This window comes from Bactrocera dorsalis, chromosome 1, assembly GCF_023373825.1.
Source record: "Bactrocera dorsalis isolate Fly_Bdor chromosome 1, ASM2337382v1, whole genome shotgun sequence".
Taxonomy (NCBI): Eukaryota; Metazoa; Arthropoda; class Insecta; order Diptera; family Tephritidae; genus Bactrocera; species Bactrocera dorsalis.
Genome location: NC_064303.1, coordinates 113,959,503 through 113,982,465, shown reverse-complemented (window position 1 = coordinate 113,982,465; position 22,963 = coordinate 113,959,503). Strand labels below are relative to the sequence as shown.

The following is a 22,963-nucleotide window of genomic DNA, read 5'->3' as shown; positions in this document are numbered from 1 at the left end:
ATTGAACATGCACATCATATCATATAAGGTATATATGAATATTTGGATATGAGAAAGCTCTGTACAAAGTGAATTCCGCGCGAGCTCACTTTTGACCAAAAACATTGGCGACCTGGTGATTCAGAACAGTGTTTGGAGATGTTCGAGCGTAATAAATCCGAGTTTTTGCGTCGATATGTAACGATGGATGAAGCATCACTCCATCATTTCACTATGAAGTCCAATCGACGGTCAGCCGAGGGGTCTACACTCGATGAATCCGCTTCAAAGTCTTGAAAAATGCAACAGTCGGCTGACAAGGTTATGCATTTGAAGAAAAAAGTGCCATTTCACCAAGATAATGTAAACCTTGGCACAAGTCAGGGAAAAAGATGGCAAAAGTTCATAAAATGCGCTTCGAATTGCTTCCACATCCATTGCATTCTCCAGATCTGGCGACTATTGCTGTTCTTGGATTCAAAAAGAATGCTCGCTGGGTGAACTTTTCGTCGAGTAAAGAGGTGATCGCCGAAACTGAGGTCTATTTTGAAACAAAGAACAAATCGTACTACAAAAGTGATATAGAAAAGTTGGAGGGTCGCTATAATCAGCGTATCAGCCTTGAAGGGAACTATGTTGAATAAAAAAAAACAAATTTTATTAAGGAAGAATTGTTTTACCATGGTAGACCTCGGACTTTTCAATTGTTCTGTTATATTATTTTTAATTACCGTGGCTAAAGGAAGTAAAAGCTTATCTCATCATATTGAGAAATCCCTGTAGTATATGATTTTTTGCTCGAAAATGCCTTGCCAACAACAAATAACCACTTTTATGCAAAAGCTCTTATTTTTTATACCAACAACAAACATTCAACCACATATCCTCCCTGCGAAAGAGCCATTTATCGATTTTCAGCCGCCGTTTGTTTAGCATTTCCGTAGTAATGCATTCTTCGACTCGTTCGTTGTTGTCGTAATTGAATTGCGCCTCAAAGTATGCTGCATTTTCCACGCATTACAATGGTGTCTACGGAAATGTTGCAAGGTGCGTGTTTATGTCATTGTTACTTGGAAACTGTAATAGTTTTTCAAACATGTTTACTATTGTCAGCGTCTGTCTGCTGTGTATAACTGTGCAGCATATATATCTACACGTAATGTAGTTACGTATGTACGTAAGGTATGTTAAGTGGGTCTGTGCTGAGTTGAACTCATTTGTCGCAAGGCCTGGCAGTTTGCTGCATTCATAAAGAGTTCAACTCCGAAACTTCGCCGACGCCAACTTATTGCCGCAGACACTTTCGTATTCACTTACACAACAACAACTTTTTGCGTGCCAAGGAGATATTTGAAGAATGGACAGAGTCTCCACACAGACCTACATCCTCACGAGTATAACACACGTATGCATATGATATACAACAGAGCCAAGTTTACTGTTAAGTGGTTGGGCGGCAAAGCAAAAAGTAGTTCACAGTTGTGAGTGTAATGGTTGGCAATTTACAGTTGCGCACAAAATGTAGACATTTACCGAATTTCTAGCACTGTTTCATATGAGGCCCAATGCTTCAATGGAAGATATTGGAAATGCTCATGAATGTCTTATTTATTATTTTCAGGTTTATATGTGTGTATGTGTTTAGAATATATAAAGTTTTTTATATTTGAATGTCAAAACTTTTTTTCATCGTTTCATTCCATTACCCCTTTCAGTCATATGAATTCAATATATATTGCGAAATGAATAGCAGCTAAACACTCTCAGTAATGGCACTGCAACTTTGTTGCACTCAAATGTACTTCCGTGTTGCACTAATCTGTATACAATGAATCACATTTGAATTTTAATTTATTGCATTGCAATCGCTTACAAGTTGCCATGCCTGGAATCTTGTCACTGTCTCACTTGTGTTTCGACTTTTTTCGGTGCTTCTGAAAGAGTTGTGCGCGGGTTGCGGCTACGTCGTCGAATTCTCCACACATCGATTGAGTTGCATGAGTTGCGCGCTGTGCTACATTCATTAGCTTCGTATATGCAATAAAATCATTTATGGATTTGCATTTTTATGTTGCTTGCCTTTCAAAAGTTCTCCCCATTTCCCTTTTACAATTCGGTTTTGTGTTTCATTTTCTCTCTTTCGTTTAGAATACATCAGTTTGCCGAAATTCCTGCTTTTAGCGCATTTGTTATGATTTTGTTATTGTTGTTATTAGTTGTTTGTTTGCTTGCCAGCTTGGTTATTTCCGTTGCTGCCACGTTTACTACACTTTTGTTTACGTTGGCACCAAGTGGCACGGCTGGAGGTTGACTACGACTACACTGGCTCGGAATGGGGGGGTTGGGATCATGTTAGCACTTACTTAGTATATGTTGTCTAGAATGGTGTGGGTGCACAAAACGTTTATTATTTCACTGTGAACAATTGACATAACTAAAATGCGCTTCCCTTTTGAATTGAGTTATTTGTATCGCTCATACGCACTGTCACCCCAATTGTGCTTGCATGCACTTGCGGGATGCATGCGTTTTGAGCGGGTTTTGTGACAATATTTAACATTTTAACATTTTAAATTTAAGACTTTTGTACATTTATTAATATATTTCCACAGTTTGGTTTATATTTCTGCTATTAAATTTAGGGCATTTTCATATACTACATACATACTATAAACAATATAATTTTTAGATTTTTTTCTTTTTTTGTTTTTTACTTACCCCGTCTACTTTCAAGCGAATTTCCTTCCCAGCTGCTGCAAGTAAAGCGCGCAATATATTCGTTGCAGTGCCCGTTTGGCGACTAGAGACCAAGTGCACGGCAGTTTGGGTGCGGGACTATGAGTAAAAAAATATCAATAAATAAAATTCGTTTATTAGCATTGAACAATATTGATTTAGTCTAAATGAAATAATGCACACAATATTTTAATTTAATTTAAATATTTTTTCTAGTAAAAACACATTTTTGAAGTAAATATAAAAATGCTGATACTTTACTAACTGAAACTAAAATTAAGCAATCTTTGCAACCACTCTACTCGACAGTCGCGAATGTAACTGCTCGACTGTCGGCAATAAATTCAAGTGCCTACAAATTTATTTGAAAATCTTCGATTATGGGTGTGAAAATTAAACAAGAAGAACAAAAAAGTGACGCAGGAAGGGGAACAAAAGGAAATCGCAGCAAAACGTTGTTCTAAAGTTAGGCATGCCATTCAAAAGCATTTACTGCAACTAAATTCAAGTACAGTGAAACCTCTATTAAACTTGCATGAGAATGAGAAAATACTGATTTCAATACTGATTCAATACTTCATTATTATTAAAAATAAGTTAATTGGTCGAAAGAGAAGATCAATAACACCTGAACGCAAGCAGCGGAGCTAGTATTGGCTCAAAGTACCCCTTTTTTAATTCACAGAAATTTTTTCAAGAATTATTTTCAACATCAAAACAGTAAGGATGCCAAAGATGCCATATATCTCCAGTGCTACCAATCACCTTGCGTCATACCATATACCATAACGTTGGAAAGGTTAGATTCTAAGCTGCTTTTAACCAAAAAAAAATTAAATTCGAGGAAGTTCGAAAAAAGTTACAGCTGTTCAAAAAAGTGTAAAAAAATGAAGAAATTCGCTATATTTTGAAATTTTTATATAAAAAAGAGACGAATACCATGCAAGCCTCCAATGAAATTTGTAAAGTTTACTGAGTCGATGCTGTATTAGTTCGTGTAGCACAACAATGGTTCGCCCGCTTCCGTTGTGGAAATTTCGAAATTTCGATTTACACTGATGGAATAATGACTCTAGCGGAAAATGGCAAAAAGTAGTCGACCAAAATGGTACATATTTATTTATTTATTTATTATTATAAATATTAAGAAAAAATAAGTTCAAGTTTGATTAGAAATGCGAAAAGACTTTTTCGCCTACCCGATATAATCAGCTTTTACTGTAGCTCTTATTTATAATTTGACAGTTTTGTTTCCCTGTTGGAATTGAAACTAAATTTAATGTAAAACTGTGATTTAATAAAGCTTTGACTTCTGGTAAATTTCATTGAAGTGATTAGTAGTTTCTTCTTAAAAGGTTTACAATCTTCAAAACTTCTATGTTCCAAAAAGATACGAGTATAAAAAATGACCATCCTTTACCAGTAATCATCTTAAATTCATAACAAACTTAAACCAAAAAAATTTTACTGGTGCAGAAATACAAAAATGTTGCAATAAAATGCTTACAGGCCTACCATTTTCCAAATTCAGAACTGCAGTGGCACTTGAAGGGGCTAAACAGCGCATTACTATTTTTGGCTGACATATAACCGATATTCTGTTGCATTCCGCCGACATAACTTCAAAAATAGTACAACAAAAGCAAAAACCAAAGCTCTGAAGCAACAGACACTGCATTGTTGCCATACTTCAATTCGTATGTATGTGTATGTGTACAACGGTATATGCGAAAGTCATTAAAATAAATGCTTTCTAACAATCGGTGGTGGTTGCCCACAAATTTTTGCTTAGTTACTGAAATTTTGTTTATTTTCAGCAATTTTTACTTACAACAAATATGCGAGGAACAAAGTAATAGTGGGCGTAGAAGGTAATTTAGGTAAATCCATCGAAAAATAAATAAATCTGTATACGCTTTTGTGTATATCAGAGCGTTGGTGACAAGCGCTGTTAGCTGAGTGCGAGTGAATGCTTATCGATTTGGGCCAGATCGAGCAAATTCAAGCAGATTTTATTGATAGAAGTCAAAGCAGGCGTCAAAGCCGCGATAATTAAGGTTTTGAGAAACTTTATAGTTATATATATTGATGTCGAAGAGTTGAAGGCCTCCAATAGCTTAAATGCACTTCACATAATGCAGATATATAAATGTATATATACATATATGTATGTATAACTTGGGCACCCACAACTTGCCGACTTTGCGCTTAAGAAACTAATCAATTGCACAAATTTTCTTGCTGCCGGCGCAAAGGCCGTGCCAATACTTAGGCAATCACAATTAGGCGACCTTCGTCATTGCTGCTGCAATTAGGCAAAGGCAAGCGACGGTCAAGTAAGTGAAAGTTGCACGCCACATGTGAATTAGAAGGTTTACGAGAGCGTGAGGAGCAGTTCGCGTGGCTACATAATTGTCGCATATTTGTGGGTGTGTGTTTGGGGGGTGAGCAGCAAGATGTTAACTTCTTTGTGCCACCTGCATGTGCAACAATGCTACTTGACCTTTATGTACTTGAGCATGCAGGAATTTCCAATATGGTCATGCTTGCCCACACGTTCACCCAAATTCTACTTATACACTCACACATTTCCATCTCTAAACATGACTTTACGGGCATGTGAAGGAAAGCAAATCTGGCGCAATACCTTACAGTTGTATACTATATGCTTAGAGCCATTAAAGTATATATATATATATATGTCACTTACTTAATAACTCGGAATACTTACACCACCCGTGGAGTATGGGTCCACGCCGCGTTTATTTAGCAACAACTTGACGACATCCTCGCGCGAGTACATTGACGCTATGTGCAAGGCATTGTAGTTGTCCTGCAAAGAGAATTGAAAGCATGAATGAAGGCGGTGTGAAAGCAATCACTGTGACCTAAAAACATTAAATACATATGAACAAATGTGGCGTTTGATTAGCTAATTGAAAGTATACTTTAGATCAATGAAAACAGCATTTTAACTCATATGAGTTTCCACACCCTCAAAAGCACACACACATACAAAATATTAACACTCTATAAACCATAATTTGAGCTTTGTTTATATTGGTCGTCTTGATGGCTCGGCTAAAAGCACACACCTTTGTGATTTCTTACCGCTTTGCGTCGCTCCCACACACACATGCATGTGCTTAGAGTGTGCTTGGGGCATGCGGCATGCAACGAATGCATAAAATTTGACCCTGACTTTCTTTCACTACTTTTGTTCGCAAATTTACTACCGGATATTTAGTGGTGCTGCTGTAATAACAAAAACTAATGGACTTCTAAACTGTGTTTTTTTGTTTTTGCTTTAGCTCATGTGCTTAATGTCCGTCCGTTTTTCGTTTAAACAATTTTAGTTCGCAGAATTTGAAATGCTTTCGTGTGTGGTCGTAAGTATTTCTTTTACTTCTTGGCAGCGCTGACGTATGTATGAGTCCTATATATATTAGTTCTAAAACATGACTAGTAAGATTCGAGAGTTTGCGAGGGTATTTGGGAATTTATCGTCCTCTGACAGACACATCTTCAGAGTACGCACATATTCTTTAGACTTAGAGAAGTGAAGGTAACCCAACTTCTTGTTTGATATTTTCACAATTGTATCGATTACATGGGTTCTACAATATTAGCTTCAATTACTTTCTCAATAGTAAAAGTAAATTTTGGCAAAAATTTAACTCGATGCCATGCTCCTTATAGGCCAATGAACTGTACCTTTTCTCACCGCAGTAATTGTGGCTCATGCTTTACTTTCTTATTTATACGAGTACATATGTAATGTCTTCACAGAGCCATTGCTGAAAGCCTCAATGCCTGTTCCAATCAGTAGTTACTACTGAAACCCCAATACTTCACCCCACTTCGCTTGAAAGTAGGTTAAAGCAAAGCAACATTTCTGCGCGCTGTGAAATATGTTGGAAAATTTCGCGCTTCCGTTTATTTGTTTCGGTTTGTTTTGGCTTTTCGGTTAGATGAACACATCACTATACATAGTTACATATAGCAGGAAAAGTAGACTTTTGTCTTTTGTTTTGTCTTATAACGGTTTCAACGAAATATAATAGCAGCGCGCATTGGTTATTCTTGCGGTGTGGCAAAGTGTATAGAAATTATTATCGCAATGTTGGGCAGCGCATATGTGAAGCCTTTCATAAGTGATCATTCTTTATGCCATACCTTACTCCTTTTGAACTGAACTTCTTCGAGGTTTTCAAGCAAGAATATTATTAATAATTTTTGTTGGTAATAAAATTAATTTTGATAGAAATTTTTGGCTTTCATATAGACACAAACAGATCTTCACTCATAACCTTAAATGGTTGAAAAGACAGAACAACATAAGACAGAATTTTAAGAAAGTTCAACAACAAAAGTTTTTAAACGTCATCTCTCTTTCGTTTGAAATTTGGTGACCTAAAAAGAAGAAAAAGTGTTAAGTCAGCGTCATTAATTAAAGACCTTGCCAAAACGCTTCCCAGCATTACATAATCAGATGCACACTCCTTCTTTATGTTTGATTAACGTAGTGACGAGTAATTTATGCAATATTCTAATTAAAAGCACTCTATGCTCTTTGCAAATTGCAAGGTGTGACTCAGAGAAAATTACATTAATGACTCAAAACATAAGGAGCGCGTGATGATATCTCAGAAATTGCCACATCACATACGCTGCCCTGCAGCTGTCAACAATTTCAGCACAGCAAACAAACAGTAATGACGAACCTTCCCAGCCTTTCCGCAGAGCGAAGAGCCGTAGAAGAGCCGTAAATTACTTTGACAAATAGTGTTTTACAGCAATTGAAGTCAGCACCTAAGTTTAGCCGTGAATGACTCGCACAATTGGCGCAATGCACTGCCCAAATAATATTACGACGATTGCCCTCACTCCTACCACAAACCATAGAGAGTCCAAACGTGACAACACTCCCCGAAATGAGGTCTGACATGTATGTTGCCCGCCTCCATCTTCATTGGCGGTGTGGGCAGTGGTCGCCAACGCGTTGCAGGACAAATGTTGTTCTAATGATATGAAACTCTATGACTTCCGGTTCCTGCGAAGCAAAACGCACATACACATACATACATGAATACACAAAGCAGGCGAAAATAGAAATAACACTGTGAATTGTTGAGGTTCGCTTATATTTTGATGAAGTGCGGAAATTCACTTGCACACTAGTGGTGGTGTGTGAATATATACATACATGTGTGTGTATGTGTTTGTTATATGTAATTAAAATTGGTGTTAATATTGCACGTCAAAGTCAATGTTGCGGAAACTCATATGTGGCAGCACATAGCAGCACACCCACTAAGGTCAGCAGAAAATTGCGCTTCTCTCATGTAGGGAGGACCGTGACTTCAAGATACTTTAGGTGTTAGATTTTAATCGTAAAGTGAGTGTTATACGCTAAGGTTAGTGCAGCAAGGGAGGAGGAAGAGTAGTAAGCAAAAATTTCAATCACAGACCACAGAGGCGCCCTTGGCTCCAAAGCTTTTTGATTAATGCACAGGACCCACCTCACTTTAACAATGATTCAACCATTTATATGTGCCAGTGGCAAGCCCGTTTTACATATTTACAAAGAGTCAATTAATTAAATGGCGGAGTTTTACATAGTAATGCCAAAAAAGTTTTTAATCCAACAAATGCAAGAAATATCTTAATTTGTGTATACTCCATTGCGATTATTTGTAATTTAGCTTAAAATAGCCGATTACACGGTCATTATTCGTGCGTTTGGGAGCAATCTAAAGAATAATAGCAGAGTGCTGTTTACTGCCTGACAGAAATTGGGCTGAATTCATTACTATTTTACTGCAAAAATTGCTTGTACGATAAATTATTATATATCCTGCAGTTGCCACATAGTCACCATATATAAAAAATCAGCATGATGAGTGGTGTCGATTTGGTCAAGTCCGTCTCTTTGTCTGTTTGTATAAATGCGAAGTATTCCCTTAGTTTTTGAGTTATCGATCTGAAAGTTCGCATCCGCCTTTTGTCCCCATAAGGAGCTGCCGGACTGCCGTTGATATCGGAGCACTGTTGCATATAGCTGCCATAAAAATTGAGCGATTGGAAGCAAGTCCTTGTATGGAAAATTTTTACATTTGTCGAGATATCATTACGAAATTTGGTGTAGGTTATTTTTTAAGCCAATAATGTAGTCTTCCAAGAAATTGTTCAGATCGGACCACTATTTGCATGTCCTTGTATTGGAAACTTTTTTCATTTGACGAGATATGTTCATGTAATCTGGCATGGATTATTATCTAAATCATTAATTTATTATCCGAAGAAATTGTTCAGATCGGACTTCTTTAGCATATAGCTGCCATAAAAAATGAACGATCAGATTCAAGTCCTTGTATAGAAAACTTTTTTATCGGAAGAGATATACTCATGAAATTTGGCAAGCACTAGTTTTTAAGGCAAAAATGCAATTTCCGAAGAAATTGTTTCGAACCACCACTATTATGTATGTTAGTCGGACACTAAATATATTTGCCTAATAGAGACCTCACTTACTGTAATAATAATTAATAATAATCGCCTTTTGAGTGGGCAATCAAATTGCGAAAACTAATACGCCAGTGTATTGTATATTATTTCAGTACACGAACACACACACATGCAATTAAACGTAATCACATTCAGGCAACTTTGTAACATCAGCTGACCAGAACGTGCACGCAATCGGTCAAAAGTACATTTGTGAAAAATTTTTTTGAAGAGCATGAAATCCAAAACAGTTCGGAGATACATAAATTTGTATGTGCAGTATGTATGTAAGTTTGATATGAGATTATCGAAAATTGAATTGAAAGATTCCATAAAAAGCGGTTAAGTCCATTACGAAGACGATGCCGACTCCGAAAGCGAAAAGAAGATTCATACCCGTAGAAGAACTGCAGCCAAATCAATGCCTACTTCGAAAATATTTAATGTTGATAAAACAACAACAACTAAGCCAAAGTTTTTCTTGTCATATTTTAGTAATTCTCTGCAGTGATAACCAAACCTTCTTCTGCCTAGTAAGCAAGCATTACATTTTTGACCAAGCTTAAATAAGCTTAAGTGGTTCAGTCACGATTATCGGCTTTGAAATGTAACCTCTCACACAGCCATTTATTAGACTGTTTGCTCGAAGTTAAGCAGCATTTGATAGAATGTGTTAAAAATAATTATTATTACTTCCCCTAGCTGTTTTGCAAATGTACGCTCGTTTGTAAGTGTGAGCACGTAAAAGCTTTGATAGCGGCATCCCGGTTCCGTTAGTTAACTCTGGTAGCTTTCGTGCTTGCTTGAAGCCGCTTAAATTGCCGCTTGCTACCGTTATAGTACACATGCTTAACGGCTTTTTATTTTCTTTTACTTATTTTCGGTGATTTCTTATTCTTCTGGTCACTGTGAGTTGAATCTAGGTCAAGGATTTTTTTATTCTCTTTTCATTTGCTTTGTTTTTTGGTTTGGCTGAGAGGGGAATGCCTTCTCACTTGGACTTTCAATTGAAGATCCAATTTCCAATTGGAAAGTTTATAGAAGCGACAAATAATAAAGTCTTAATCAAGTAGCGCTGAGGTATTGACTTAAAATATAATTGGGATATGGCTGGTTCCAGACAAAGACAAGTCAATAAAGAAGGTAGGGTCCAGTAGAGCCTGAGAATAGGTTTAGTGACTTACTTATGATGTGTGAAATCCATACTTGGAAGCAATTTTTATTAATTGTTTTTATTAATACTTTTGTTATTGTTATTGTTTGTATGTAAAGCTCTAACAAAGTGCACGTGGTTCTGGGTCATCTTGATAAAAAAAAGCGCTGAGCAGCCGACGCACGCATCCGCACAATTAATAATATTAATAAACTAGATGCAGAGAACATGCTTGCGAAAAGTGTGTATGTGTGGGTGCGCCGGCGGGCATTAAACTGCAAATCTCCGAGTAAATATAGCCAAACCGCAAGTTTCCTCATTATGTGTATATGCTAAATGTGCCGTTAAGCGTTTTGCGGGTCGCGGGGACATCCAAAAGCTCACTGAAAGAACGCAGAAATCAGGGAAAATCCTTCAAGTTACTACGGCGTCGGTGCGTAAGGCGCTGTGACGTTTGCAACAAATATTGCGTGCGGCTTACACTCACACATTCACAACCCATATAGTATATATCTGCATGTGTGTGTATATTAGGCAGTTATTTGTGTGTTTGCAGTTTGTTGAACTACTTATTTCCATCTTATTAGCCAGACTATGTAGACTACAAAGCAAAAAGTACATAGAAACCACCGCCGCTTTGCTGGTACATTGAGGGGCATAGACGTCGAGGGCGACTTGGCGGAAGCGTTGCGACCGACGACCGCGTTTATTTCGCCAAATTAATTTATGCGCTTCGGTACGCACTTTAAGATTTATATATGCGGCCGCTATCGATTTGACACAATTTCACCTTTCTTTGTTGCTTTTTTCACTTTTCTTTTTATTTACTTTTTTGGGGTTACAAGGAAACATTTGTAGGCCTCAATTTGAAGTTTGTTTTTGTGGCAACTATTTTTACAGCGTTTGAAGTCGAATTTGTGCTTTAAGATATAAAGAAAATTTACTTACATTGTTTCTTGCTCCGACATCGGCGCCCAGCTCAATCATCCGATCCATAATCGAAGTCTTATTGTCCTTTGTGGCAAACATCAGTGGCGTCATGCCAGTGTTCTGCAATAGAATTGGAATATTAATATGGTACTAGTACTAATATTTTGAATTAAGTTTAAGGTATTCTAATCTATAGCTATGAATTTCAAATAATGTTTGAAGTGTCGTTAAAAAAGGCAATAAAAATTTTGACTATCTATTTTTCTATTAGTTAACATTACAAGAATACAGAAAGATATTAAACCAAAAACAGAAAAATTAGTAGCTGACAAAGTGTCGGGCCTCCAGAATTGACAACCAAAAATCAAAAAAAAAAAACCAAAAAAAAAAATTTTGAAAGAAAAAGAAATCAAGAAATGACAAATGCCGAAAAAAATGTTGTTCCACTTTTTGGTCCTACGAAGCGAATGTCACAAAGCGTGGCGTCTGCGCCAAAGAAGGCGACAATCGACGAATTACGCAGTGATACAGGAATGCTTCAAGAGAAGCGAAATGGCATCAAAAAACTATAAAAAGGAGAAAGGCCAGCTGCTTCAAAGAGCTGTGTAATAAACTTGACGAAAATCCACGTGGTGACGCTTACAGGATAGTGATGACAAAAGTCCGAGGACTTAATGGCCAAGCTCTAACTTGGCACACGCTGCTAACGACTGTAGTAGAAATCCTCTTTCCCGCGCAACCGTTTCAAGTATATCACTTAGAAGAAACTGGAACAATACCTGCACCAGTCACTGACAAAGAGCTTGTAGAGGCAGCAGAACGGTTCGCCAACAACAAGTCATCAGGGCTGGACGGTATTACTAACAAGATAATAAAGATCGCGATTTAACACAACACTGAGCCGTTCACAAGACTATTCGCAATGTGCTTACGAGAGGGCACATTTCCAAAAATTTGAAAAATGCAACGTTTGGTTCTAATACAAAAACCAAAGAAACCGCCTAGAGAAACAAACTCGCACCGACCACTGTGCATGTTTGATACGGTGGGAAAAATACTAGAGCGAATAATAAACGTACGCATGGAGCAACATCTCGAAAAAGAGCTACCGAGACTGCCTGATAACCAATATAGATTTCGCAGACACAGGTCAACAATTGATGAAATTAAAAAACTTACTGACGTCGCAAGTAAGGACCTTGGTAGTCGAAAAAGTCTTTTCGTCTTCAGTCGTTTATCTCCAGTGCTACCAATCACAATACGAAAAGACTTTTTCGAAAATAATTCGAAATTTAAAATGAAAAAGATTGATTTTTATTTCTAGTCTAGCGGGGGTATGCTACATACATATACTTATATGAATAATGATTTTTCAATTAGGTCTCCGCCAGATTCGGTAATTACTTCGACTACACAGTTTTTCATTTTTATCGAATAAAATATGCCCACTAAAAACTTGAAAAGTGTGTTAAAAAAATTATCTTATCTTAAAGAGAATAAAGATAAGCGAACAACCTAAAGAAACTTACACAGAAAAAGTATATAGTACAAAAACTCACAACGAAAACTCATGGTGGAAAAACTAGTATTAAAAGCATTGCAAATATAAAATTTTGGAAAAGCATTTAACAGGTTACGGAGCTAACGTGATAATCGACCATTTGAGTTCCCCTTTTCTATTATACACGACCGCTAACAACAGCGACTAGTCAGCGACAACAACCAATAGTCAATAAATTTATTGCCAGACAACCCTTTTTAGTGAATGCATTGATATTTTATACGAAAATCGTTGGCGGCGCTGACACTGCAGAAGAGGAGAAACTTAAATATTCATTTTTTATGTCATAAAAATGGTAAACCCATCGCACAGTTAATGTCTTGTTACTAGCTTCACTACAGCGCTAAGTAACGGTAATATTGCCGTGGCAGCGTACGCTATACCCCACGCTATTGAAGTGCCTTTAGGGTACTTTGTTCCGTCAACCTCAAGCAACGGAAATGTATGCTAAAAAACTCACCGGATCGTGTATGCCCGCCAGCGGTATGTGATTGCCGTCTTCGCCAGCATTCGCCACATATTTCTCAAGTTTCTTCAGTTCCTGTTCGATGGGTGTCCATTCGCTCTTCATCGCCAAAGCGAGTATCTTATTCGAGGTGTCGCGTATTGAAGCGCCCGCGCTCGGTGGCTTCGGTGTTGGGAAGCCCTCAGCCTCCTTCTTATCGCCATTGCTAGAACTGTCGTCCTTCTGATCGGAGTCGGCTTTGCTGGCCGGTGTGGCGCGTTCACTGGCAGTGGTCGATTCTTCTGGCGTGTTGGCGCCGACCGCGCCAGCCACATTCGAAGGCGTACGTCGGCCAATGCCGCCACCAGCACCGCCACGCCCACCACGTTTGCCCGGTTGTGACATTGTGTATAGCAAATTTAAACGGTTTTATCAATAGCACAGGCAATTTGCATTTTGGTGAACACTACATTTTGCTGCACATTGCCAACACATACAGACGCAAACGGTTTCGCTGTTGTTGTGTATAGGTTTCTTGCAATTTCTGCTTTGGGGCGCACACTTGAACTGACTTTGGAGCGATTACACAACCGAAATTCTCACTTTTATCACAACTAGCAAATAGCCACTTCGATTCTTTTGTTATATGAAATCAGGCTTTAACTTTTCATTGTACTCGCAACTAACATTGAGCACTTTTTTATTATTTTTCAGCAATGATTATTGTATTTATCTTATTTTTTTGTTTTAAGATGTAAAAAATTGTTTGAAATAATTTGAATTCATAACTTGAGTCACATAACTGCACTTAAAGCCTTTTCATTACACTTCTGCTTGTATATATGTACATATATATATGTATATGTATCAATGTGTACATACACACATACAAGTATATTTGATATTAATCCTTTGCCCAGTTACATGCGAACAATTTTTGAAAACCAACCGTTTGCGACGAGCGACTCCGACTTTCTGATTTTTCACGTTCAATCCTGCCTCAGGTAAACCTCGGCAAACGGGCTTTCCAGCGCCTAAGCCATGTGACCGGAAGCTACCTTAGCAACATGACGAATACTTGCGCAGTAACGGAAGACGCCATGGAAGTGCTGGCTTCTTGCATTTGTTTGTAGCCGCTTCAACTTGTTTGATTTCGCCAGCCGCTTCGCCGTCAAGATTTGTTTGTTTACATTTGTTGATTGTTTATTATGCGTTGATATGTTGAGGCGAAGCCGCGAAATGAGAAAAACTTGGAGCGTGCCGTGCCCACTTCGCTCTGGCATAGCGCCACACTCAATTTGCCAGTTCTCGTGAGTAGCCCTCATGTGCACAAGTGTGAATTGCCTTGCTTGTACAAACAAAGCACATTACATACAAATTAAATTAAGTCAACACTCTCACTAAGTTTTTGTAAGTAATCAAAATCGTATAACTAATGCCCATAAAAAGCGACCTTTGAGACGCGCAGATTAATATTGGCTTATCAGATTCTATCAGATTAGTGCTGATGTGTTTCACACAAAGATCAAGATCTAAAGATTCGAATGAATGCGCCTAAATGTCGCCTCAAATGCATACATATACAAATATGTATATAGTATACTCACATATAGACAAGCGCAAGCGGAGACAGATAACAGCTTGCATACATATATTCTCAACTTGCAATCAAATATAAACAACATACATTGTGGCCGAGTACCCGGAAATTGTAGTTTAAATAAATGATAATTGGATAAATGATATTTCAAAAAAATGTAGTTAAGTTGGTAGGTCTGTCCTTAATTACTATGCCAAATATGAGCGTGATCTGTCAACAAGTTTAATTACAGCAGCTGCTTAAGTCGGTACACCTCAGTGGTACATTACAATGGATAATATTGAACAAAGAATTTGTCCCAAATTTGTTATTCTTAACCAAACTTCGTGTGCAAAATGGAGGCGAAAATTGCAAAAGTCTTATGGTGATTCGGTTTTATCAAAACCCAAGTCTACGAGTAGTACAAAGCCTTCAAAGACGGCCGAGAGATCGTTAAAGACATGCCTCGTACTGGACCACCTTTGAACAACTGATGAAAATATTAAGAAAGTGAAGATCGAGAGATCTTAGAAGACTTGTCTCATACTAATGAAAATATTAAAAAAGTGAAAGATATGGTACTTGAAAATCATCAGGCAAGTGTTAGAGAGATGGCAAGAGAGCTCCACATCTCTCACGAGTACGTTCGTATGAATTTGGTGGATATTTTGGGTATGAAACGCGTTCTTGCTCGACCCGTCCTGATAAAGCTGAATTTTTTTCAAAACAAGTACTGTAAACAGGTCTCTTTGGCCATGCTTGGTCGTGCGAATGTCAATCCCATATTCATGGAGGTCATTATAACAGGCAATCAGACATGGATTTTTGAGTTTGGCATGCAAAGAAAAGATAAAACAAAATTCGCTAAAGGAGGTGAAGGCCGTCCCAAAAATGAGAAGTAATTCGAGTACTGGAAGAATCGTTGGCATAATATCTGGTGGTTTCTACTTTGAAGGCGACAAAATAAAGATTAAATATTTTGCGTGTTATTTACACCTTCCGGGTACTATTTTGGCACAATGTACATATATTTCATTATTTATGTGCTTCGCTCTTGTCACTTTGTTTGTGTTTATGTGTCATTATCTTATTTGCAATTGATTTATTTCATTTAGTTTCGGTTTATGAGGAGAGCGCTTGTGCGCGAGTGTAAACAATTTAGAATATGCAAACGCCAAAATTATAAAATTCTAAAGTTCACACGGTGACTGAGGAACGAAGGAAAACGTGACGATTTGCATTTCAGAGTTACAGATTGTTTTCGAGTTGCTTGCTTCCACCGAAACTCTTGAATGATTTTATATACTTATATACATGTACATATACTTATGTATATTGGTATTTTTCTGTATAAAAAACTTGTACCGTTAGTTAAAATCTTTATCAAATTGAAAACAAATAAAGTAATTTGTTTGAGCACAATTTTGTAAAATTTTATTTTTATATAGACTTTTCATGAATTCATAACTTTGGAATGTATGTAAGTTTAATTAGTGAGAAACCTTTGCTTTAACTCTCCGATTCCTTTTGGAACCACTCCTGTAATTCGAACTTTTTGATTTTTCCAGAGCTTGTTTTTGGAAATTCTTCGACACATCGAACATAGCGCGGCACTTTGAAGTGGGCTATTTTGCCCTGGCAAAATTTCTTCACATCTTCCTGTGTGAGTGTGTTTGCACCAGCGCGCAAGCGTACATAAGCGCAAACCTCCTCGCCCATACGTTTGTCGGGTACACCGATTACCTGCAAAACACGAGATCATTACAGTGCGATGAGAGTTCCTAGTAGAAATATCAATATCTTCGTCTCAATTTACGTGTGATTCTACGATATCCTCATGTGTGTCCAGGAATCCTTCAATCTCCTTTGGAAATATGTTTTCTCCACCACGAATTATCATATCTTTATTACGACCAGCAATACGCGCTACGCCGTCGGATTGTAGTATAAATTTGTCACTTAAAACCAAATCGAGATATGAAAATCAAATATAACAGAGTGTGCTAGTTATACACAACACTCACCCTGTCTTGAGCCAGCCATGTTTATCTAGTGTTTCCTTCGTTTTGTCCGCATCGTCTTGATATTCGGTCATTACCACATAACCACGAACGCACAATTCCCCCAACTCGCCGAACTTCACCACCTCACCTTTATCGTTGATCACTTTGGCCTCAACGTGTTCGTACAAACGTCCAACCGTTTGGCATGCTTCCTCCACGCTCTCAGTGCCCTCTTGTGCGAAGAATGCTGCACATGCTTCCGACATTCCATATCCAACCAGGAACTCTTTCAAATTAAATATCTTCTTTGTTTGCGCGTAGATCTCGGGTGAACAAGCCGCACCACCCACAATGCCCAACTCTAATGTGTGCGTCGAGTGCTTCGAAGCCTTCTGCTCTTCTAGCATACCCACATACATCGTTGGCGTGCCCAACATGACGTTGCAACCTTCCTTGGCGATACTTTCCAGTGCCGCCTTACTATCGAACGTTGGGCTGGGCAGTACTAATGTAGCGCCATGCTTTACGGCAGCGTTCACCACACTCAAACCGAAAACATGGAACATAGGTAATGTCATACATATAGACTTATGACCGTTATGCATCTTCAAGGTCCTACCGAAATAATATCCTTGATTGAGAAAACTGAAGTTACTGAGTACCGCTAACTTCGATTGACCAGTGGTCCCTGAAGTAAATTGTATGCTACTCGCGCTTTCCGGCTTAATATTTCGCACATTTTCATTTAACTCATCTATAAGTTTAACTTCCGTTGAAGACGGTTCACTAAGCAATTCGGCCCAATTCGTGAACTCTCCCGCAGAGGACTCGCCATCTATGACGACGTGCCGTAAATACGGAAATTGAGTAGTTTCAATCGCGCGAGATCCAGCTGCACCTGCTGTAGGAAGTAAACTTTTCAAAATCTTGTAAAAATTCTGCTTGCCACACTTGTCCGTTGTTATTAGCGTATGAACTTTGGCCTTCTTCAGCGCATAGTCGAGTTCCTGCGCCTGCAGCGCCGGATTTATGCAAGCGGTTACATAACCGCCCAGCTGTGCAGCCAAGTAACTAATGTACCATTGTGTGCTGTTTGTGATCCAGAGACCCACAACATCCTCTCGTTGCATGCCGAGTTCTCGGAGTTTCACCGCAAGCTTTTCGGCTTCATATTTAATCTCTGCAAAGGTGTACCGCTTATTTTCATAGCACGAAATGAGCGCCGTTCGATCTCCATACTTCGCAGCGGCTTCCTGTATCAGCGCTCCAAAGGTGCTGTACTGCAAAGGCTCCTTGCCCGTTTGATGAAAATAAGCTAAATCCGAGTAACTGAATGAGAATAAATTTTTAGCAGATTATAATGTTAAAAAGTGGTCAGAAATCACCTTCGCTTATCTACTTGTGTCTGATAAACCGCGAATTTCGTGAAATTACAGTTCACATTTGCTCTGCGCCAGTGCGCTATGACACTGAAAATACTCGAATATAATTGCATTTATATGCACTTCGTATTTAGAGCAGCACGAAAACAAAGAGCTTATCACGACCGTTGTTGTCCGTTCTGCGCGCGCTTGTATACTGATTGGAACACAACTGGCCCGAGCGAGCGACTGGCTATCCCGAGCCAAAGCTTGTGGTGTTTGTTATGAAACTGGAGAAACTGATCATAGCAGCACGAGAAGCAATACACATGTCGAGTACTTTATTTGATGGACTCCATGGCAGGGAGGTCAACCTGTACTGTCGCGATTTCACTCAAACATTCATGTTAACCTTATCGCTCGCTCAATAAGCATGATCGCTTTACAGGCAGCGCTCACTCACTCAACTCAACTAGCGTACAAAGAAGAAGCTTCCACTTGAATCGCTGATTGTCGTTATGCCTTCGAAAAAGGCAAAAATGTAAATAAAAGTTAAGATAATCATAAAAAGCGTTATGAAAGTGACATATATACATATATATACATATAGCCATAAATATAGAAATTATTTGTTATACTAATGAAAAAATTTATATTTATAGTAATAACGTAGGTTGTTGGTATGTAAAACACTAAATACTTTCCTTGAAAGCAGTCCTAGTAATTTGAAGTTTTGAATAATTTCGAAAAGATGGTTTTAGAAATAATGCTTAGTTGCTCGGAAATGTGTTTGACATCTTTCGCCGGCTCGTCTGTGGCGAACTGAGCAGATATTTGTATTTTTTTTGGCTTACCGCGAAGAATTCATTAGAATAAAATTTTTATTCATACCCAAACATAATCTATATATTAGGGTGGGAAACACGCATAACTATTTTTGCTTGGTACTATGAAAAATAGATTCTTAGACACCTCTAAGAGCGTCTCTCCACATATGAGCACTTATTGTAAGAGGAAGATCCCCCGCCTCATAGTTTTATATTTTTTCGAGTTATTAGATAGAAAAATTCAAAAATCGCTATCAACTGCTTGAAAAAACTTTTCTCTCGACCCATGTTAATATATACGAAATAAAAACAATCAATAGAATCATCAACCAGTAGTTTGGGATACACGGAATTAGTTTTACTTATACGTTGGTCTGGTTAACTAATCCTCGAGGAAATATAATGTTTGAGTTTAGCTCTAAAGGACTTGAATCGAATTCTCATAGGTCTGAAGAACATAGACGAATCTCATAGTCATCTTAACCACTTGCTTTACCGAAAGTTATTCGGAGTGTCGCATAACCGGTAACAGGCAACCAAAAAATATCACAGCCATAGTGACATCTAACAGTCGCTGCGAGAGCGAATATCAAAGAATTCGCACATTCGTGAAGAAATCGTAATTACTCGACACATTTAATTTTTCAAACACAACTATGCACCGGACTCTCTCCACACACACACTTAATATTTAATAATCATTAACGCAATCTAATTATGTCCATATGATTCAAGTACGCACCTCTGGCGCTCTCTATTTGTGCGCTCGCTGCGCTTGTTTTGCTCGTCGCATTAAACAAATTTAGTCGTGCACTGACTGTTGGTGGCACACTAATGTGTTCACCAGAGCCCCAGACTATCTTATTTGAGTGCTATCAGCAAAGACTGTAAATATTACACTTAACTTATTAATACAACTACAACATATTGAGTTCAATAAATAGAAGAACGCGTGTCATAAAGTTTTATCGTCTTTCCGGGTGTCGTATCTTGTTTGTTTGTCGGTTCGTCGCATAAATAATAAGACATACATATTTGCTCACACTGCCTTTGAGGTCTGCGTCGATTTAGAACACCAAAGCAACCTTCACCTTGAATCAATAACAAGTGTGAGCTATGATGAGCAGCAAAGGGTTTGCCTTTACTCAGCATTTCTATAAGAGTGTGCTCAGCAGATCGCGCCGGCAGCGTTCTCTCATTTGGCTCCGTCGGTGAGTAAAGGTGTGCCAAGCGAATACATTGTATACCCACACGAATGGTCTTATTCAAGATCATTAAAAACAGACGGCTAACAACAAAGCACAATATTAGATTTAATATGTTTGCACAATACTTATTAGTGTATAAATAAAAACAATTATTGCGTTTAATAACAATCAATATCATACAAATAAATTATCGTTAGTGCTATTTACTCTAGCCAACTTATAAAGTATTTATCTATTATTGATATTTCTATGTTCTATTTTCACTTAGTTTATCTGTGGAACCTCCAGCGGCGGTGAAGAGGCACAACTCTCACCCCGCCCACTTGCATTATATTGGCAAGCATCCTTTGGTATATCGCAGTGTTGGTCAGGAACTGGAACGTGCTGTCGCCGAATATGGTAGTACGGAGTCTATAGTTTCTTGTCACGAACAAAAGCGCTACACATTCCGCAGTCTCATTGAGGACGTCGATCGTGTTGCCGCCGGCCTATTGAAACTCGGTCTGCAGCAAGGCGATCATGTGGGGATTTGGGCCCCCAACAATATGCACTGGTACCTGACAATGTTGGGAGCAGCACGCGCCGGCTTGGTGTCGGTAGGCATAAATCCCGCCTTTCAAGGTCCCGAAGTTGAATACTGTCTGAAGAAGGTAAAAGTGAAAGCAATAATAATGCCGGAGAGCTTTAAGACACAAAACTACTATGAAATCATGAAAGGTATTTGTCCGGAATTACCGGGCAGTGTTGATAGCCATATAAAGAGTGCCAACTTGCCCCATCTAAAGTATGTTGTTGTTGACACCCCCAATAAACTGAAAGGCGCACTTACTTTCGACGATTTACTCGATTTAAGTAATCCAACTGAACGTGAGGCTATCAAGCAACTGCAACATCATATTATGCCAGACAGTGGCTGCAATATACAGTTCACCTCTGGCACCACGGGAAAACCGAAGGCCGCCGTTCTATCGCATTACAATTTCGTTAATAACGGAATACATATCGGCAATCGTAATCAATTCGACAGTAATTCTCGCATCTGCGTGCAAGTTCCGCTTTTTCACGTCTATGGCGTGGTCATAACTATAATGTCTGCGATGACACATGGGAGCACCTTGGTGCTACCGGCAGCCGGGTTTAGTCCAGCCGACTCGTTACATGCCATTGTCAACGAGAAATGTACCGTTATACATGGCACACCCACCATGTACGTTGACCTAATCAAGAAACAGCGCGAACTAAAACTTCCGTTAGAGACTGCGAAAATGGCTGTCACCGGGGGAGCGCCGTGTTCGCCACAACTTTTCTTAGATATTAAAAATGTTTTGGGCCTGGATCATGTGCGCACCGTTTATGGCTTGACCGAAACCACAGCGGTAATATTTCAGTCCAGACCGGGCGATAAAAGTGAACACATATTGAACACCGTAGGGCATTTGTTGGAGCACATTGAAGTCAAAGTTGTCGATGCCGAAGGCCATATAGTTCAGTTCGGCGAACCAGGCGAGCTCTATGTGCGCGGCTATGCCACAATGTTGGAATACTATGACGATGCGGAGAAAACAAAAGAAACCATTGGCAATGACAAGTGGCTAAAAACCGGGTAAGTGGAAATTTTTTAGGCTGTAAGATAAGATAAGGTGTAAGATATTCGTATTCCAATCAAATGTAGGAAAACATTAGAAAAATATATTAAGTTGATCTAAGCAATTTATGTACAACATGAAAAATTCATTATTTTTCGCTATATTTCAGTGACCAATTCATTTTGCAAGCAGACGGCTATGGACGTATTGTTGGGCGCTTAAAAGAGATGATCATACGCGGTGGAGAAAATCTTTTCCCCAAAGAAATTGAGGACTTTCTCAACTCACATCCGAAAATCATTGAAGCGCATGTAAATAGTTATTATCATATGCAATGAAGGTTAAAATGACCCAAAATATCTTTCTTTTCTCTCTCTCTATCTCTCTCTCTCGTTTATCCAGGTCATCGGTGTGCCAGATGAACGGTTAGGAGAGGAATGTTGCGCCTTCGTGCGTTTGCAAGATGGCGTAGAGACGATAACAACCGATGAAGTGAAGGAGTTCGCCAAGGGAAAGTTGGCACACTTTAAAGTGCCACGTTACATAATACCGATAGATCAATTTCCTCGAACTGCTTCGGGCAAAATACAAAAGTTCAAGCTCGCCGAGGCTTACAAAGAAATGCAGAAATAAAATCATAGGTTCCCACTTAAAAATTTAAAAGAAACTCGTACTAATACCTATATGCATCTAAAAACGAAGAAAAGTATTTAACAAAAATGTATTATCATGCATAATTTAATAAAAACTACTTAATTATTTAATAATAAAGCTGATCTTAAAACAATATCTTTCTTTTTTCTACTGGGCCTATCACTATTCAGCTATTTATAGTGCCTTAGTGTTTATTATCAACCAAAACAGAGATATACGTAGTTCAACAGAGCAATTCAAAAACGCTCTCTGTTTGAGTTATCAATCTGTGTTGATAAACTAAGCCAAGCCATGGTTGCCATTTAGTTCCAACAAAAGTAGTAAGATTTGTATTATTTTATGTGGAACAAGTTTTAAGGCGTATCAGAGGGTCTTATGGTTTTCCATATATGCATAGCCCATATATACATTTTATGAAATCATGTGAAATCAGC

The 22,963-nt window shown here is 38.4% G+C and overlaps 3 protein-coding genes across 26 annotated transcripts in view; 1 reads left to right on the top strand and 2 right to left on the bottom strand.

Moving 5' to 3' along the window:
• LOC105229375 (serine/threonine-protein phosphatase 6 regulatory ankyrin repeat subunit A) overlaps positions 1–14,713 on the bottom strand; it is a 28,691-nt gene extending 13,978 nt beyond the window's left edge. For 10 of the 24 annotated variants that reach the window (XR_007421575.1, XR_007421576.1, XM_049447609.1 and 7 more), the window contains exons 1-4: positions 13,327–14,711; positions 11,324–11,425; positions 5,447–5,548; positions 2,698–2,814 (exon numbers count right to left, since the gene is read on the bottom strand). Coding sequence is in view for 20 of the 24 variants with exons in the window: in XM_049447609.1 (XP_049303566.1) it covers positions 2,698–2,814; positions 5,447–5,548; positions 11,324–11,425; positions 13,327–13,716 (711 nt within the window). In the remaining 4 variants the exon portion in view is untranslated. Of the gene's footprint in view, positions 1–2,697; positions 2,815–5,446; positions 5,549–11,323; positions 11,426–13,326 lie in introns of all 24 variants that reach the window. The other 14 variants (XR_007421573.1, XR_007421570.1, XM_049447576.1 and 11 more) reach the window with 3 other exon arrangements.
• A 1,581-nt stretch (positions 14,714–16,294) lies between these two features.
• Positions 16,295–18,630, bottom strand: LOC105229374 (medium-chain acyl-CoA ligase ACSF2, mitochondrial-like). The gene is made up of 4 exons (XM_019991468.3): positions 18,279–18,630; positions 16,915–18,222; positions 16,707–16,848; positions 16,295–16,633 (listed from the first exon to the last, which is right to left on the bottom strand). The coding sequence occupies exons 1-4, from the start codon at positions 18,386–18,388 to the stop codon at positions 16,400–16,402; spliced, it is 1,794 nt and encodes a 597-aa protein (XP_019847027.2). The 5' UTR covers positions 18,389–18,630; the 3' UTR covers positions 16,295–16,399.
• A 793-nt stretch (positions 18,631–19,423) lies between these two features.
• Positions 19,424–22,662, top strand: LOC105229219 (medium-chain acyl-CoA ligase ACSF2, mitochondrial). Its single transcript, XM_011209341.4, has 4 exons — positions 19,424–20,292; positions 20,558–21,892; positions 22,045–22,186; positions 22,278–22,662. The coding sequence occupies exons 1-4, from the start codon at positions 20,198–20,200 to the stop codon at positions 22,506–22,508; spliced, it is 1,803 nt and encodes a 600-aa protein (XP_011207643.2). The 5' UTR covers positions 19,424–20,197; the 3' UTR covers positions 22,509–22,662.
• The last annotated feature ends 301 nt before the right edge of the window (positions 22,663–22,963 follow it).